Source organism: Apteryx mantelli, chromosome 1 (genome assembly GCF_036417845.1).
Source record: "Apteryx mantelli isolate bAptMan1 chromosome 1, bAptMan1.hap1, whole genome shotgun sequence".
In the NCBI taxonomy this organism is placed as follows: Eukaryota; Metazoa; Chordata; class Aves; order Apterygiformes; family Apterygidae; genus Apteryx; species Apteryx mantelli.
Window position 1 is genome coordinate 182,750,807 of NC_089978.1, and position 16,497 is coordinate 182,767,303.

The 16,497-nt window shown below is 38.3% G+C and overlaps 1 protein-coding gene across 2 annotated transcripts in view; it reads right to left on the bottom strand.

Annotated features, from left to right (window-relative positions):
* Positions 1-16,497, bottom strand: part of FRS2 (fibroblast growth factor receptor substrate 2) — a 61,301-nt gene that overhangs the window by 14,989 nt on the left and 29,815 nt on the right. The window contains exons 1-3 of one of the 2 annotated variants that reach the window (XM_013947419.2): positions 8,468-8,522; positions 3,028-3,134; positions 479-570 (exon numbers count right to left, since the gene is read on the bottom strand). In XM_013947419.2, coding sequence (XP_013802873.1) covers positions 479-544 — 66 coding nt within the window. In that variant the 5' untranslated portion in view covers positions 545-570; positions 3,028-3,134; positions 8,468-8,522. Of the gene's footprint in view, positions 1-478; positions 571-3,027; positions 3,135-8,467; positions 8,523-16,497 lie in introns of those variants that run through there. The other variant, XM_067313503.1, reaches the window with a different exon arrangement.

The following is a 16,497-nucleotide window of genomic DNA, read 5'->3' on the forward strand; positions in this document are numbered from 1 at the left end:
TCAAGTAAAGAAATAAGTCCTCAAAATGCTATTATCAATAGTGATCTTCAGGTAAAATCAGCACTTCAAATTTTTCCACTGATGACCCCACTTCCAGGTTCGCTGTCACACTTCTGCAATGGCTTTTCCACCATGCTTGTGACTCCCCTTGTGAGTTCCACCACCTCTCAGAGGTGACGACACGTAATTGGGCCCTAGCAATTGAAATGGAGTTAGCCTGAAAACACAGGGCTTTTTTTTCCCTCCCTGAAGATCAAAATGGCCATAACAAATGTAACTTGTCTAAAGAACACCTGTCACTGATAGTATGAAAAGCTTCTTGAAGGGGCAAGAGAAGCCTATAATACAGACATCTGTAAGTCTCCAACTTTTTAACTGTTAGGTAATTCTAACACTACTTTCATTTAAATTTTTTCAATCACCGACTTACTCTGCAAACAAGCAACAAAATTTACAGCATACAAAGTCAGTCACTTACCTTAAACTTGTTTCGATGGTTATCTGGGACAGTTTCTTTATCTGGACAGCTACAACAGCTACCCATGACTTCTTTAGAAGACCATGTGATCTCTAGAGGCAAAAACAAACAAAAAGAGCGATCATTTAGTTGGAGAAAAAAAAAAAAAAGGGAGTATCATCAAATGAACAGCCCAACACAAATTACTCTTTGAAATTACAATAATTACAATTCTTCATGACAAATTTGTAGAATCATAACTATTACAAACATTTTTTTTTAATTTAAGTTAGATTTGGCTTTGAGGAGTGGCTATACTAAGCTGTTAAAAGTCCTACCAATAATTAAACTTGAGATTACTACCAAACTGATCCACTTGATTTGTCACCTTAATTCCCATGGTAACACTTGAGAAAAAACAATTCTCGGGTGCAATTCTCATTCCCTAAACCAGGGCCCGTACACAAGACACCTACCTGCGTTCCAGTTCCAGCCAGATGAGCACTCCCCAGCTTAGACACTGCTGAAGACAACCGTGGTGACTCCCATAAAAGCCCTCCATGGCAGGAGGTTACTAGGCACAGGCAGCACAAAGGGCCCACGTGGCAATCCTGAAGAGCTGCCTGGGGCTTAGACAGCTCCGGGGCTAACTTACAGTAGAGGGTGGAGGCACTGCAGGCCTGCAGGCAGCCCCTATGCTGGCCGTAGTGGAATGAAGTTTTGCACTTCCACTTTTAAATACTTCCCATATAGCAATGTACACAAAACAATTATTTTAAAACTTTTTTTTTTTTAATTTTCTATTAAGTTCTCTTTGGATTAAATTGTGCTATACAGTCTACTCCATTTACTATAAAACAATAAAATATTTGATAACACAGAACAGCATGGCCAAACTAAGGAAACCAAAAATAAGTATTTGATATTCTTGATATTTAAAGATTTGTGTATGTATGGTAAAACTTTCATAGAACAAAGACTCACAGTTCAATGCACCTCCCTCTATCATCCCACTATAGATCAGTCTTAAATATAAGAAAGCCATAAAAAGAAAATCCATTTACATTAACTTTATATTGGAAGAGAACTAAAATTTTCACTAAACAAATGAAAAGTGGGGCAAAATCTTGGAAGAGAGCTAATAAGTCAACAAGAGATATAACACTGAGGGCGAGGAAGAATCAAGACAAAACTAGTCATTTCCTTTTTCCTGACTTAAGGGGAAAATCAGATGCCACCTTAAGAAAACCAGGCCTTGCTTTCTACCCAGGCATTTGTATTAGCAGGTAACAATAGTATCTGAGTAACATTTCAGCCTGCTGAAAAACAAGGTGCAAGGAAAAGGATGAAGTGCAGCTAACTCAAAATAGATACAGCTACCCCAGAGACTGTATAAACCTCTCAGTGGCCACCAAAACCTTGCCAGAGGTCAAATGGAGAACTTACCAGAAAGGCTAACAACAACACTTTGGATTAGGCTAGTAACAAAGAGGCAACCAGGCATGTAGTCAAAATCATGGCATTTCTCTGATGTCACTAGTGACCATAACATGAAAACATGCATTAACTCAGAGTCCATTTCTTGACCCAGAATGGAACTGGGGGGTTTGCTTGCTTGCTTCTACTGCTGTAGAGAGAAGCTATCCTACACACAACTGTTTTTCGCATGGTGAAGAGAAGCCCTGGATTTTCTTAAACGGGGCAATCAATCTCTCAAGTACAGGCTACCTTCAACAGTCTTCACACATATATCCCATTGTTATTTTAATGACTCAATTTTTTGCTGAATGTTTCTGTCTGTTTTGTTTAGAAAAGGAAATATAGTTAAGAACATCTTCTATGATTAACTTGCTGCCTTGGCACCCCATAATGCCTCATCACAGCAAGGTTCAGATGTTGGTCTTGCTAGCCAAGACCATTCGTGCTAGCCATTCGTGCTACCTTATTTATTCTGGAAATACACTGCTAAAAAGAGCAACGTGTGAAAACAGCTTCAGTGCAGATTAACAATGAATATAATATAAACTTGTACCAAAGGTTTTCAAGCTGTGATCCATAGAGCACACAGTTGCAAAACAGATGCTTCTAACAGTTTTCAAGCAAAGCTGCTTATACTTAATAAAGCCCAGTCTTAGGCCACCAGAAACCTTTTGACAAACTGGAAATAGAACTAGACTGCAGCATACTGTGATACTATCATGACTTCTTTTCATTCCTTATAAAGATAACAGCGATCAAAACTGTCGGAGGGAGGTGCCAGCAAACTCAAAGGACCATAAAAAAACCCAAAAAACTGCAAAGTAATTTAAAATATTGCTAGAATTGCAAATGAAATGATGTAGTATACAAAGATGTATGAAGTCTAGCCACCACATCTCAAGAGACAAAGAAAGGGGATGCAATCAATAATATGAACTTGTCATTTTGTTTCCAAAATACTGTAATATTAATACTTCAGAAAATCAAGAACTGTAAGGCTGCTTCAAAGGAGAGATGTGAACCAAGGCTATGAGGAAAGAAAGCCGCACATCTGAAACAGCTAGGGAACTGGTAGAGCTAAAATCACTCACCTAGATTTGGCCATTAATATTCCCAGCCTCTGCTGCCGCATCAGGACTTCTGTCATACTTCAAAGTGTCATGCTGTCTTGTCACAGAAGTAATCATTTGATCTAAAACTACAAAAGTACATAAAAATGTAATTTATCTTAAAACTCCAATTACTAAACTAAAAGACATACAACTTTTTATTTTGGAGGCATTATGTCTAGTGAAGTCTTCATGGCTAGGCCGTGTCTTCCAGAGGTGTCTCACACAGAGACTAATCTCTTAGAGCTTCCCCAGCATTCTAGTGCCCATCTGATCTTGGAAGAAAATAATCTGGTATCCCCTTCTGCAGAGCAGCCTGTCATATGGGCAACTCCACTCGTTCTCCACTCACTGCTTAACCAACTGAGCCCAGAAAAGGGACAGATGCACAGCTTCCGTTATCCTCAGCACATACCGAACCAAACCAGGGCAGACAGAGGAACACGTGTAACTCCGCTTAAGTCCCTCTTGCTTATCCTATTGAACATACAAATGCTGACTTGTACGGCTAACACATCACCTTCTCTTTGCATCCCTCTCATGATTCTCACTCCACGACACTAATCATAAAAGTTTTTTATAAATTTTTCCTTAATTATTCTCATATTCCATCTTCTCACGTTTAACACTGAAAGGTCAACTCCTGCTTCCAGCAGGCTAACAGTTGGCAGCCTCCATTATCTGCTTGTAAAATTGCCAAACAAGCCTTTCATGTTTTCTTTGACACTGCTTCTCAAAATCAAAAGAAAGGCTAAATACTTAAAAAACTGTTATTAGCCTCTTTCTTATCAGCCTTTCAGGATGTCTATGCAAACCTGAGACCAATGCAATCCTGTTCATCAGGAAGACTCCCACAATCCTCTGTATTCATCTGCTGTCCTTTGCCTTATACCTGGATTAAAGCATTTTTGGAACCCAAAGCACTCTTGCTTTTTGCACAGCGTCAAGTGTAACGTAGTCCCAAGCTTATCATGGGTCCTAGGCATCATGGTAGCAGTTGCAGAAGGCTCTTGCTACGGAGTGACTCAAGCAACAGGACAGCAGAAATTCAATACTGATAAATGCAATGCAATGCATGTAGCAGAGGAGCTCTACTTATTAGGAAAGACCAGTCATGACCATAGTTCAATGAAAACATTAGCTCAATAGCTATCAAAAAGCAAATGAAACAGCATTGTTTGGAAAGAACTGAAGAGCCAAAATAAAAACACCATTCTATTGTATAAATCCACAGTGCACCTAAATATTAAGTAACATATGCAATCATGACTCCCCATCTCAAAAAGGATATAGTTAAAGAGATGCTAAGAGTAACATGGATAATCAAAGGCATGGAATTGCTTCTGTACAAGGATTGTGACCAGGATTCCTCAGCCTGGAAAAAGGGGCAGCACAGGGGAAGTGATATGGAGAGAATTAATTAAGCACAACTATGTTCTAAATGCAAGCGCTAGGGAGCAGCAGATGACATTACCAATTGGCAGGTTCCAAAAACAAATAACCAGGAAGAGCTTTTAAACTCAAGGATGACACTTCTAGCTCAAAAAGGCCCTGGGCTGCAGATATTTAGAAGGGTATTAGAGAAAGATCACAGAATGTTCCCCCTTCTTATTCCTTTCCCTATATATTTACTATTGGCTATTGTCAGAAGCAGGACACAGGACCAACTGAAACTTCAGCCTGACCCAATAAAGCCACTCCTATTTAACATAAAAGGATGATATGGACTGAGCACAGATTTTTTTGAATGCATTGTCTTAAAACATCAAATTACACAATTAACCACCTGTATTTAACTTGAAAGTAAAACTGGATTTCACATAGGTACAGATGGACAACCTTATAGAACTGTTCTACGGATATGTAGATTTGCACACATACACAGTGAAAGGAAAACACCCGTCACAGTTAACACAAAGATCCTCTCCTGTCCCCAAGCAATATTTAGTATCAGGAACTTGCAACAAGTCACCTACCCTTAATATAATTTATTTGCCCTTTAGCCATAAGCTTTCTGGATCTTAGACAAACGTGTACCCAGCTGTATTCAAGACCTATCCCTCTACAACACACAGGCTCTGGTTCCATTACAGCCCAACCCAATCTAACTATTAAAATATTCCTTTTTTTTTTTTTCCTTTGTCTGGGGTCAGATTAGCTTTTTGCTGGCTTAGTACACACCAAACCAGCTCAGCACAGAGTCCAGTAAGCGCCAGACTCACAGCCTCCGTCACCTCTGCCCAGTTTTCAGCAAATCTAGCCCCTTTGATAGGCACCAGGCTTTACCGACCTTCAGACTCCCTGCCGTGGCCTTCAGCAAGGGAGCAGGGACGGAGGCAGCAGAAAGCTTCACCCACCCTCTCTGCACAACATGTTCAGCTGCAGCATCTTACCAGTGATCATTACAAAAAAAAAATTTCCACATATGAACTACTCTAAAGCAGGTGTTTGCACTGGTATTTACCCTGATATTTTCCCTAGCAAAGTTTTAAGGCCTTCACACCGTTTGCCTACCTAATGTACGCTAGCCTGTTTCAGTTACCTAAGAATATTCCTTAAATGATTTAAGCACACCTTTAACAGATAAAAAAAAAAGCATCTAATTCCTATTTCTTTTATCTGTGAAGCAGTAACAATTCTCCAACAAGTTGTTTTCAATTACAAGTTCAAGGGTGGTTTTTTTGTTTGTTAAGAGCTATTTACTCTGTTTGGAATTTTCTTATGTTTTCCCAGATTGCAAAATATTTACACAAACTTAAACATGCATGGAGAAGTAGACATTTTCATAGATACAACCCTAAAAGTTAGTCTTTTCAGTTATGTCCACAATGACAAATTTAGGAGTGGTAATTTCCCGTTCATGAAGCATCAGCAGTGGTTAGGTACAGGTCACACAAGGAGGCGAAGGGACAGGAGAGTATTTTCTGCTTCTCCCTAACACGTTAATGCATTGCAAGGTAAAAAATCCCAGAAAAGACAAAAAAAGACCAGCACTTATCTTAACAGAAGTAAAAATTAGGAGCTGCCATAACTTCAGTAAGATTACTTAGACCAAAAAAAGTGGTTTTTTTGTGACCACAGCCTCTCAGCTGGTACTACCAGTGCATTTGCACTGGCAACAAGTTATGCTCATCTCTCAAAAGTCAAGGAAGACAAAGGCGCTAGTGCAAACACAGTAGATAATTTTTTAAATCATACTATCATCAAAAAATTAAAAAAAAAAATTTAATTACATTTGCAATTCTGCGATCTGCCCTGGGTTGGGAATGGGCTGAACAGCATGTGTATTCCCCTCATGAAGGACAGGCCACATGGACAAACTGCAATCTTACTCTTCCTTCTGCTCAAGGTATCTGGTAGCCCCATTTCAGCCTGACCACAGTTGCACAGCTGATCTAAAAACTGGCAATAACCGAATCCTGCATGCTTTGGTTGCAGGCTCAAGCATTAACTTTCAGAGATATTTTCCATACGCAATCATTGCTAGTGTATATCTTTTAAAAAATCAGGGAAGAAAAAAAAACAAAACAAACCACAGCACATTTGTGAAGAGGCAGGGAGAAGCAAAAGTGCCTTGTCAGTAAACCCATCTTTCACACACACTTTCTTCAAAAGGAAGAGTCACCACACCACCCCTCAAACCCAGCATTGCCGGATCCTTTACGTCTTGCTCCCCGACCTCAAAGTAGAGAGTAGCTAGTGTAACTAACGTGCCATCGCTTTACCGTGAACATACTTTTAAGTTTTTTATACCACAGAACTGGGAGGTGGGAGGAAAGGGAGGGGAGAGAGATGGAAAAAGATGACAAAGACTGGGCTTCTTCCTTCTCCAAAATTTTAATATCTAGAAAGTCCAATGGAGTAGCTGGAGAAAGCGGCCTGTGGTGGATTGATAGCACTCAGGCATGCACTTGATAATACTGTGATTGCAGCTGTTATATATACTTACACTATCATTTTTGCCTACAACATTCTAAATCCCACAATTTGGAAGACCACACCACTTTTCAAACCTTAAAATTAAAGTTTCAGCATCCATCATTTTCAAAGACTAGTTTTTGCTTCACCTACACTATTTAAAACAAAATTTTTAAAAAGGACTTAACTCCAAACACTAGAACACAGAATTCCTTTGTGCTTTTATTTCCTAATCTTATTTAAGATATTTGTTTAAAAAGATAGACTAAAAAAAAAAAAAGAATTATCAAAAGCTCTATATTAACATCATTTTCTCTGGAGCTAATCTGGTTATGACAAAAACAAACCAAGAAAAATGCTGTAAGTTTTGGAGGTATTTTAAAATTGCAAACTCATTGACAGATGGGTGAATCAAAACCAGAGGAGTATTTCACCTATTTTATTCACTTCTTTAAACAATCCCATCTAGCATACTGAAGAGAATAATATTTTCCAAATCATTAATTAGTTTTAAAATTTGAAGCCTCACATAAATTGATGCTAGCATGTTTAGCACTTTATATTTCTTTTGTTGGCAATAACAATTGAAACCCTTATAGCTTCAACTTTGCCAGTCCCTAAAATACATTTTTCAAAATATGTTCCATAACCACTGTAAAGAGTTAGTCATGGTTTACCTAAACTTGAAACAAGTCAGCCAATAATGAATACAATGCTTTGTACCAACACTGAGATAAAGTATTTACAATGCAGAAAGCTGAAAAGTTCTGTCCTACAGTTAAGACATTTTTCAGCTGTACCAGTACTATAATACTTGAAAGTTTGAAAACTACAAAACTGGGTTCTCACAGCTCTTTACTATCAAAGATGGAACAAAAAGACTATATTCAAATTGAACGCGCTCTTCATATACAAGATAAATGAATGGTTTCAACACCTGCTTCTTTCTCAACTTCGTAATTGATGCTCTGATCAACCAAGTAAACAAAAAAAAAAGGAAATTAGTTGTACCTGACAGCTTCACAAGAAACCCTTATGTTTCTGAAAAAGAAAAATTCAATACTTGGGAAGGGAGAGGAGAGAACACACAGTGTAATGGTCATCATCTGTCCTGAGCCTAGGAAGGTTTCAATTTCCTAGCTGCCTTCTGTGAAGTAAATTCAAGTTATTGCCGGGGGACAGCCAGAACAAACTGATTAAAAAATATATATATATATATATTTTGAAGGGAATTTTGAATTCTCTTTGACTTTTAAAAGTTAAATTTATTGGGAAACATCAGATATATGTATGAAATGAAGGCAGTAACTTAACAAGAATTTTGCTGAAAACAGTGTTGCAGGAGGAAGAAAATTTAAAACAATGGCCATCACTCTTTCTTCCTAAGTTCTTAAAATGCGGAGAGAATGCTCTATAAGCTATTTCAAACTCATATTGTGCCATGTTTCAATTTACATGTGCCATGCAAAAGACACTTTACCACAAAAGGAAAAATTTAACTTACATGTGACTTTCCATCCTAGGGTCATCAACATCAGACACTTTGCACCATGAAGCATTTTCATCTCGAGAGCAACTGGCAACAGACCACACAACAGAAATACAGAAATCTACTTGAAGTCCCATGGAAATGGTGTCTTTCACAGATACAGTGACCTTGTAGATAAGTAACTTGTGTAAAGCAGAAAATGCTTGGTGGCTCCCTGAGCCACCCCAACGTAGTGGCTGAAAGCCAAAATTCTTCTTTCTGGTTGATGTGAGGAACAGCGGTAGGGAACCAGACCTTCCACAAAATTGAGAAGGCTCCTGTGAAGCTTTCCTGAAGCCTCCTCAATTGTCTTGTTGTGGACTTAAGCCGCATGCCAGAGTGGAGCCGAATTTTCCTGCAGCACAGCTGAATTTCTCCACAAACTGTACCATGGGCAAGCTATGAGCAGGGATCCTTCTTGCCACCTGCTGAGTCAGCCGATCGGAAATGGGAGAGGTGAAGGGTGACCCTTCTAGTCTCCCCTCATTCTAAAGGGGAAAAAAAAAAAAAAAAAAAACTAAAGCAGCAAACGGGAGACAGCTAATCCATTTCTTTCTGAAAACCCATGAAGCGCCCACTAGGAGAGGTAAGAAATCTGTTGTATCTGCAGCTTAAAGGTAGAATTAGCTCCTCATGAAGGGTCACCCCAGGCCCATAAAAGGCTCACTCTCCTGATACAAGTGTTCATATCTGTGTAAAAATATGCACAAACTACTAAGAAAATTCCCCCCTTCTCGCCTGCTCCAAGCATATTAGTATAGCACCTCTTATAAAACTCCTTAAAAATAAACACTGTTCTCAGAACTATCAAAGACGCTTAACACAAAATACTTTCTGCAGGAAGAAACACATTATATTTCTAACTTTTGCCTCTAACACACCTGTTTAAGGATTTACCTCACACAGCTGAGAAAAACAACTTCTTTACCTCAGGTAAAAAAGCACAGAAAAAAAATCTAGGGAGTGTGGAGGAAAGGATACTTCTCCCTTCTTTTCTATATGTGTATGACAGGATTCATCCTGTATTTTAGGTAGCTAACCTGAATGCTGTTAATAGATGCCATCAGCACAGACAGGCTGACCTTATTCCTTTTAGTGGGTAAAAGAGTCCAGATTTTGGTCATCCAAATTGCATCTACACTAGATGCTAGGAGCAGACATCACAAATATTTTGCTAGACAACTAAACACATCGAAATGGGAAAATTAACTTCAATAATCTCCTCTTAAAGTTCAAAATTTGCAGTCCCCACGTGTTTGGATGTTTACATTTAACCAGTGATTTATGTAAGAAGCATCTCCAGTTCAGAGTGGGTATTACAGCCACCATCAATACACCTGCCCGGCACATACTGCCAGTCTGGGGCTTAGACAACAGAGCACTTGGTGAGAGAGGTAACCTGTTTAAAACAAGAAATCTAATTTCATCACACTTGGATGACTAGCTTCCTACAGGAAATGTATAGATGTCTCAACATCGATTTCTTTTTCAAAAGAAGTTAAATTGTTTTAAATTTTTGTCATAACCTTTAGTATAGGGAAACAAAATCATTGCCAAACATTTACAGATACAAACCACTACTAGCTCTGCTCTGTAACTTACTTTTTGTCTCTTTTCCTGCCCCCCACTTCTTTTTTACTTTAATGATGTATTACATACAACATTTTTCTTTTAAAAACTCTTTACAGAATGTTACTAAATATATATTGATTTATTTCAGATTTAACATCCTTCCTGCTTTATCATTTCCATCCTTGCATATCATGTTAAAGATTGCTTGATATTTAATTACATCTGGTGTATTTAGGTTTGTTTAACAGTGAATTCTCACACTGCAAAAATATAACCAGCAAGGATGGAATGCAATTCTTAAAGTTATCTTATTTTTCTAGAACCTTTATAAAAAATACTGAGTTCTGGATTAGGACAAAGAGGGAAAACATGTTTTAAGAGTACTTCATGAGCTGTGGACTAAATCCTTTAAAACATTCACACCAAACAGTGGCAAAATTTGCCATTTTATTTGCCCAAAATCTTCTTAGGACAGAATTGGAAGCTGACATACTCAGTTCCTTTGAAAGCCAACAACTCCTCTGAACTTCTATTTTCAGTAAAATAGAAGTTTTCCCTAGGATGAGCTATACAGCATAGATCCTGCCCCTCCCTAAAGCTCATTCCAGTACATCTTTCCCTCCTTTCAAACTCTCACAGCTGGAACTATTTGAAGAAAACACAGCCAAATGTCTACAGGTGCATCATGATAAGGAATTTTCTCAGCTCAGACTAAGAGTCTTTGTACAGTGTTGACACTGAAGGTTATTCTACAGCATGGAGCAATCCCACCAGGATACTGTCGCCTCAAAGACCATGTACAAACAGTACAAACCTGAGTATCTCAGGTAATACGTATACAGTTTATAAGTAAACCAAGGCATCTGCTGATCATTAACTGGAGATGTCACTACAGCAAAGCTTAAGCTTTTCTGCACAAAACACATTTTTGATCAAAGTGAAGGCCCTACAGACATCTGAGACAGCAAACAAGCTAACGAACAGAGAAATCAACTTAACACGTAGGGAAAATGCTATTGGAGTAAGATAACAAATATTTTATTGCCATTTTATTCCTCCCAGAAGATAGGCAAAGAAGCCTGAAATGGTACTACAGTCATTCCTCCGAGTTTTGCTGATGACTACTTACTTGCTGATATCCGGAGACTGCCCATCTTACAACCAGTCAATACATGAAATTAAATGGATAACAGGTTTTATCTGATGTGGCAATCCTGGGTCTTCAGAGTCTTGATGTAATCCACGGTGGCAAATTCTATATGATTTAAGAATCCTGGTATCCTACTTAAGACTTAAAATAGCCCATACTTTGACCTTCTGTTTATTTTGGCTAGGATATGTTCGCTACTATGAAGCCAAGTTCTTTCAATAGGAAAACAAAACTCAGGTTTCTGGAACACGGGACTCCCACGTACCAGACTTCACATGCATATGAGAGATGTTGCATCAAAATAAAGCATTTGCTCTAAACTAGTAACTACTGATTGTGGTCAGTTCCAAGAGACTTGTTCCCTCAATGGTCGCAGAATGGACCTCTTCACTTTATAATTATTTGGGGGGGGGGGGTAGATTTCTGCAAAGACTGACTAATTCACTTTAATGTCTGGAGACAGAACAGAGGAAAGAGGTGCCAGAGCTGGAATGTTCTCCCATGGAAACATAGCTGTTTAAAGGGATACGGGAGGATTCAGCAGAACAGGGAAAAAAGCTCCAAGAAATACTGCAAAAGCAGCATGAAACACTCCCCTTGCCTCCCCCCACATGCTGCCATCCTGCAAATTAAGTGTTTTTCTTTCAAATGTCCTGCCAGGTCCTTGCCTTGCATAGTCTTACAAAAAAATGCCATAACAACAATCGACCCCCAAACTGGGGACATATTTCAGAGAGATGGACATATCTGAGTAACGCAAGCTGAACTATGGCCAGACATAATTCTTGCCCTTCATCCATTTGGCAATGATAATTACAAAATTAATATTGAAGGTATGTAAGTACTACAAGGATGAAAAGGTAACAGCACTAGAAGTACTGGAAGGATGAAAAGGTAGCAGTGCTAACAAACCATAATAGAGTTAAAACTACAACGAAGGAGATCCAAGAAGAAACTAAACATGCTGAGAAATAGTTTAGTGCCACTGGCTGCAATTATGAAAAAGCAAACTATGAATGGTAGAGGTGAAGCTGCAGAATCTCGTTTATAACTTCATTTATGCTAACAGGTGGAGTTTTACCTCATGATTTTCATTAAATGAGCATGCTGTCAGACTTATGATTGAAATATAGCATTAAATGTATGCTCCTTTTCTCCCTTTAGCCCTTTCCAAAATAAAAACCTGGCAAAAATCAAGCTGAACGGTAAGCCTTCTGGCTCCTACAAAAACAAAATTACTGCAGCTGCACACAAGCTTCGGCACACAAGCGGGTAGCTGGCGCACACTGCCCTCAGAGCCTCTTTGAACGTGTGCTTAGGAGGGCTGATGCACGATGGCACCAAATCCCTCCGCGCTGTTCACACATCCAGAACTTGCCCTCTCAGCAGCAGCATCCCTCCCCGCCAAGAGCCCATGACCGGAGCGACCCGCCGCTCCAGATGGGCCCGCTGGCCAGCTGGAGGGCAGCCCCGGAGCTGGCACCTGCCTGTTCCTCAAACGCAGGAGTGGGCTTCCCTGCCCCCCCCCCTTTTTAATTCCCAATTTTCTGTATAGGTGGATTTCAACTCTTCAAAACGCAATCAATACTTTTGCTCTGCAGCACAGCTTTGTGTAGTTTTTTCAGTACAGTTGAGTTCAAACCGATCAGCAGATTTTTATTTCTCTTCCTCCCCCCCCCCCATGACTAGTTGGTCCTATATAAAACAATGACGAAGCATTTAAAAACCTGAAAAAACATGAAAGGAAAACAAATTAGGAGTCATGTATTTGTGTTTTTTAAATTAAGGAAATGTTTCTAAATATTTTTGCCATGAAAGCAAACTGCTAGTTGCTCTTGAAGAGTCACTGTATAAATTTTTAAATTGCATATTAATTTTTTTTAGAAATCCTTTCAGTTCTTCTTAAAAGTGATTATTTTAGCAAAATGCTCAAATTTACGTAAGTTACTTCAATATTTGTTGGAACACTATTCATCAATGATCTCTTATAGATACATACTCATTCCGACAGAAAAGCTCTTGTATTCACCCCAATTACAGTAAAAAATCAAGATTAAAAGACCAACTCCAATAGTTACATTAGGACTGCAGCAGCTAACAGTCCCATGTTAATCTTTAAATACTTTGTGATATTTAAGACTATGACTTATGCACCACTGATCATACTGCATGGTAAGTCCCTTCCTAAGAGCTCTCTCACATGTTCACCTCCAGACCTCTCCGCTTAGTTCTAGTATGACGTTTTAAGACCCACCCTCCCTTATCCTGAGATATGGCACCCCATATTCTGGCCTATCCTGATGTGATATAGAAGGTAACAACACACTTTGTCTAGGTTGGTATCAACTATTCTATTCAATAGCTACATAGAAATACACTACATTAAATGGAGTTTCTAATCTTCACCTTAGCACGTTTCAAGAACGCTGTTCAAGATGCACCCCATATTCATCAAAGGCCAAGGAGCACGCAAGCCATCTACTCCAGCAGCCCCATTAATCCTCTTGTGGATGCGGGACAACATTCCTTGTTACCTTCTTTAATTGCTCTCAGAAAAATGATCCTCTTACTCTAAACTTCCAGAGAAACAGATTTAAGTTTTACTTGGTATCATTTTTAAAATGACTTATACACATGCAAACACTTTTGCCAGAACATCAAACTCCAAACCACATTAGGTTAAGCAAGCAGGCACTGCTAAGTTATTTTATTCTTGGAAATTCTAAACCCCTTACAAAACATCCTCTGATGAACAGCATATGCAAAAAACATGTTTTTTATGAAACAACAAAACAGCAGAACAGGAATTCAAGTTGTGAGCATCACTGCTACAGAGAAGCTTTTTGGGTACAGGATCAAGGAGAAGGGCAAGGAGAAGGGAAAATAAAGTAGAAGGCTACAGCAAATAAGTCAAGCGATGGGGCCTAAGAAGAGAGAATCAAGCTTAATTCTTGAAAAGGATGCCTGGCTTGAAACTGTTTAAATAGTGAGTCAGCCCTCCAATATTTAACCACAAATGCCTTCTAAAACTTGAGGCCCACAGCTCCTGCCAATTCTTCAAAGCCAGCTAAGTGCCAAAACTAGTAATTAAGTAAGTGGCACTGAGTTTATTTTTTGTAGTATTTTAATCTCTGAAATTTTGTTCATTCAAGCATTTTAGGAAAGGTTAAGTTTTGCCTTAATATTTTGATACATTCTGCACACAGTCTTGTAATACATTAACAGAAATAACATTAAAAAACCTGCAAACTTTTTTTACTAGAAGGTTAAGCAGATGTAATAAGATTTATCAAAACTCAGGCCATGCCACTATGTTTTATAGAAAACTACAGTATCAGTTTATATTCTCAACATATGCCTTTCTCGTTCATCCATCCACTGATTCTTATTTCTCCATCAGCCAGTTCCTCCCAGCACTTGGATACAAGTAAACTGGCCTTACCTAAACATCTAGCTTTTGTAGCTGTTGTTGTTGGTTTTTTTTTTTTTTTTTTGGGGGGGGGGTTGCCCCTTGATACTAAAACGGAAATTCCATTCTCACAAGATACTATTAAATCTGGGTTCTTTTTGAAATAATTTGTCTTCTGTATTTACCACTTCTCACATTTCTGCATAGAACTCCTTCACATTTAAAAGACTTGATTTTCTTAGCTCTGTTTGCTCTACATGACTCTTCTTGTGCTTCTTGTACATTTTTTCTCCCTCTTTAAGGATCAGTTCTAACAATTACTTAACTTCATCTACCCTACCACCCCAATTTGTTGTATAAAAGGGGAAGATTAACAATAGCCATCTACATCTGCCCTCTAAACAAGGTCTGTATAGACTCTTCACTGGTAGCTGATGAGAAGTAAAATCCATGATCTTAGGACACCTTTTGTCACCACTGAACCACATCTGTTGAAAAGGAGACAGGTTAAATTTTTTTCTTTGCATTTGCAATAAATAAGAGCACATACATATACATTTAGTTAACGTGGTGATTTGTTAAGTCATGGAAACTTGACTGTGTAGATGCCTGTCCATGCTTTGGGCTGTAGCAAGTGATTAAAATTCTGATTATGAGGGTCTTCCCAGCAGATTTAAGTAAAATCCAACTGTAATCATAATTTTGCTCCCAAGCAACCATTTTCCTTTGTTCACCGCTGAATCTTAGTGTTAACTTATATGCACTTAAATAATTCGTCACTCCCTGATATATCTTCATCAATATTGAATACTGTTTTGTTAGGGTTTTAACATGCTCCCAATTAATCCAGTTGATCCATGCCCTAAAAGATTCTTCTCCTATTTGAGATGGAAGTTATCAAAAACTGTAATCTTCTCTCCACTATACAGGTAGATCAAAGTCCCATTAAACTAAAAATCTTTATTTCTTAGTGTCTTATAAGTAATACAGGTAAGTGGTCCATTTCTTTAATATTATATTTTCAGTTTTTAAATAAGCTCCACTTTGGGTCTTAAAAAAATGTTTCCTTCATGAGCCCTGCTGAACATTGAACAGAAATGTCTATAGACCTGAATCTCTCAGTGCAGAGCCCTATAAATCTTCATTTTATTATATGACTACTATACTACATTTGACAACTGCTGCCCAATGTTAACATCATGCAGCATTTTCATTCAGCAGAAAATAAACATACCCTCTTACAGAATCCATAATGACTTAACTCTCCTCTAAATATTATAAAAATTTGTAAAAGTAATATTAGACTGGTATGACATGGAATGTTGTGAGTGAGTGTGTAAGTGTAAAAAATGGAAGAAACAGCAAAACAAGGGTTAAAAGAATAAAAGCTGATAAGTCTTAAAGGATATAACAAATCGGTCAAAAACTATTTTGTTACCACCAAACAAGAGGAACCACAGAGGTGTCATGAGGACTGGATTGGCCCTTTTCACTAGTCCTGTGCTGCTGAAAAGGCATCCTGGCCAGACCACCTGGCCACACATTCTGGTGCTTGTGGAATATGTGAGTGTGAGAGTGCAAGTGAATGAAATTTTTCAGAGAATGAGTGTCAACTTATTTAGAGATTAGATGAATAAATATCACCTCCCCCTTCTTTAGGATCTTGCACTGAATTTTGTCCAACAATTCTCCTTAGAATATAACCAAATTTTTCTTTAATTATTATTTTAATATAACATATCATATCTACTGGTTTTATTATAAAATTAATTTGAGTAACCATTTGCTCTCTTCTACTCTCCAAAATAACATTCCAACGTAAGAATGCATGCTTTTCTCACAAATTCAGGAATTTTAAAATTCCTCAATGCCACT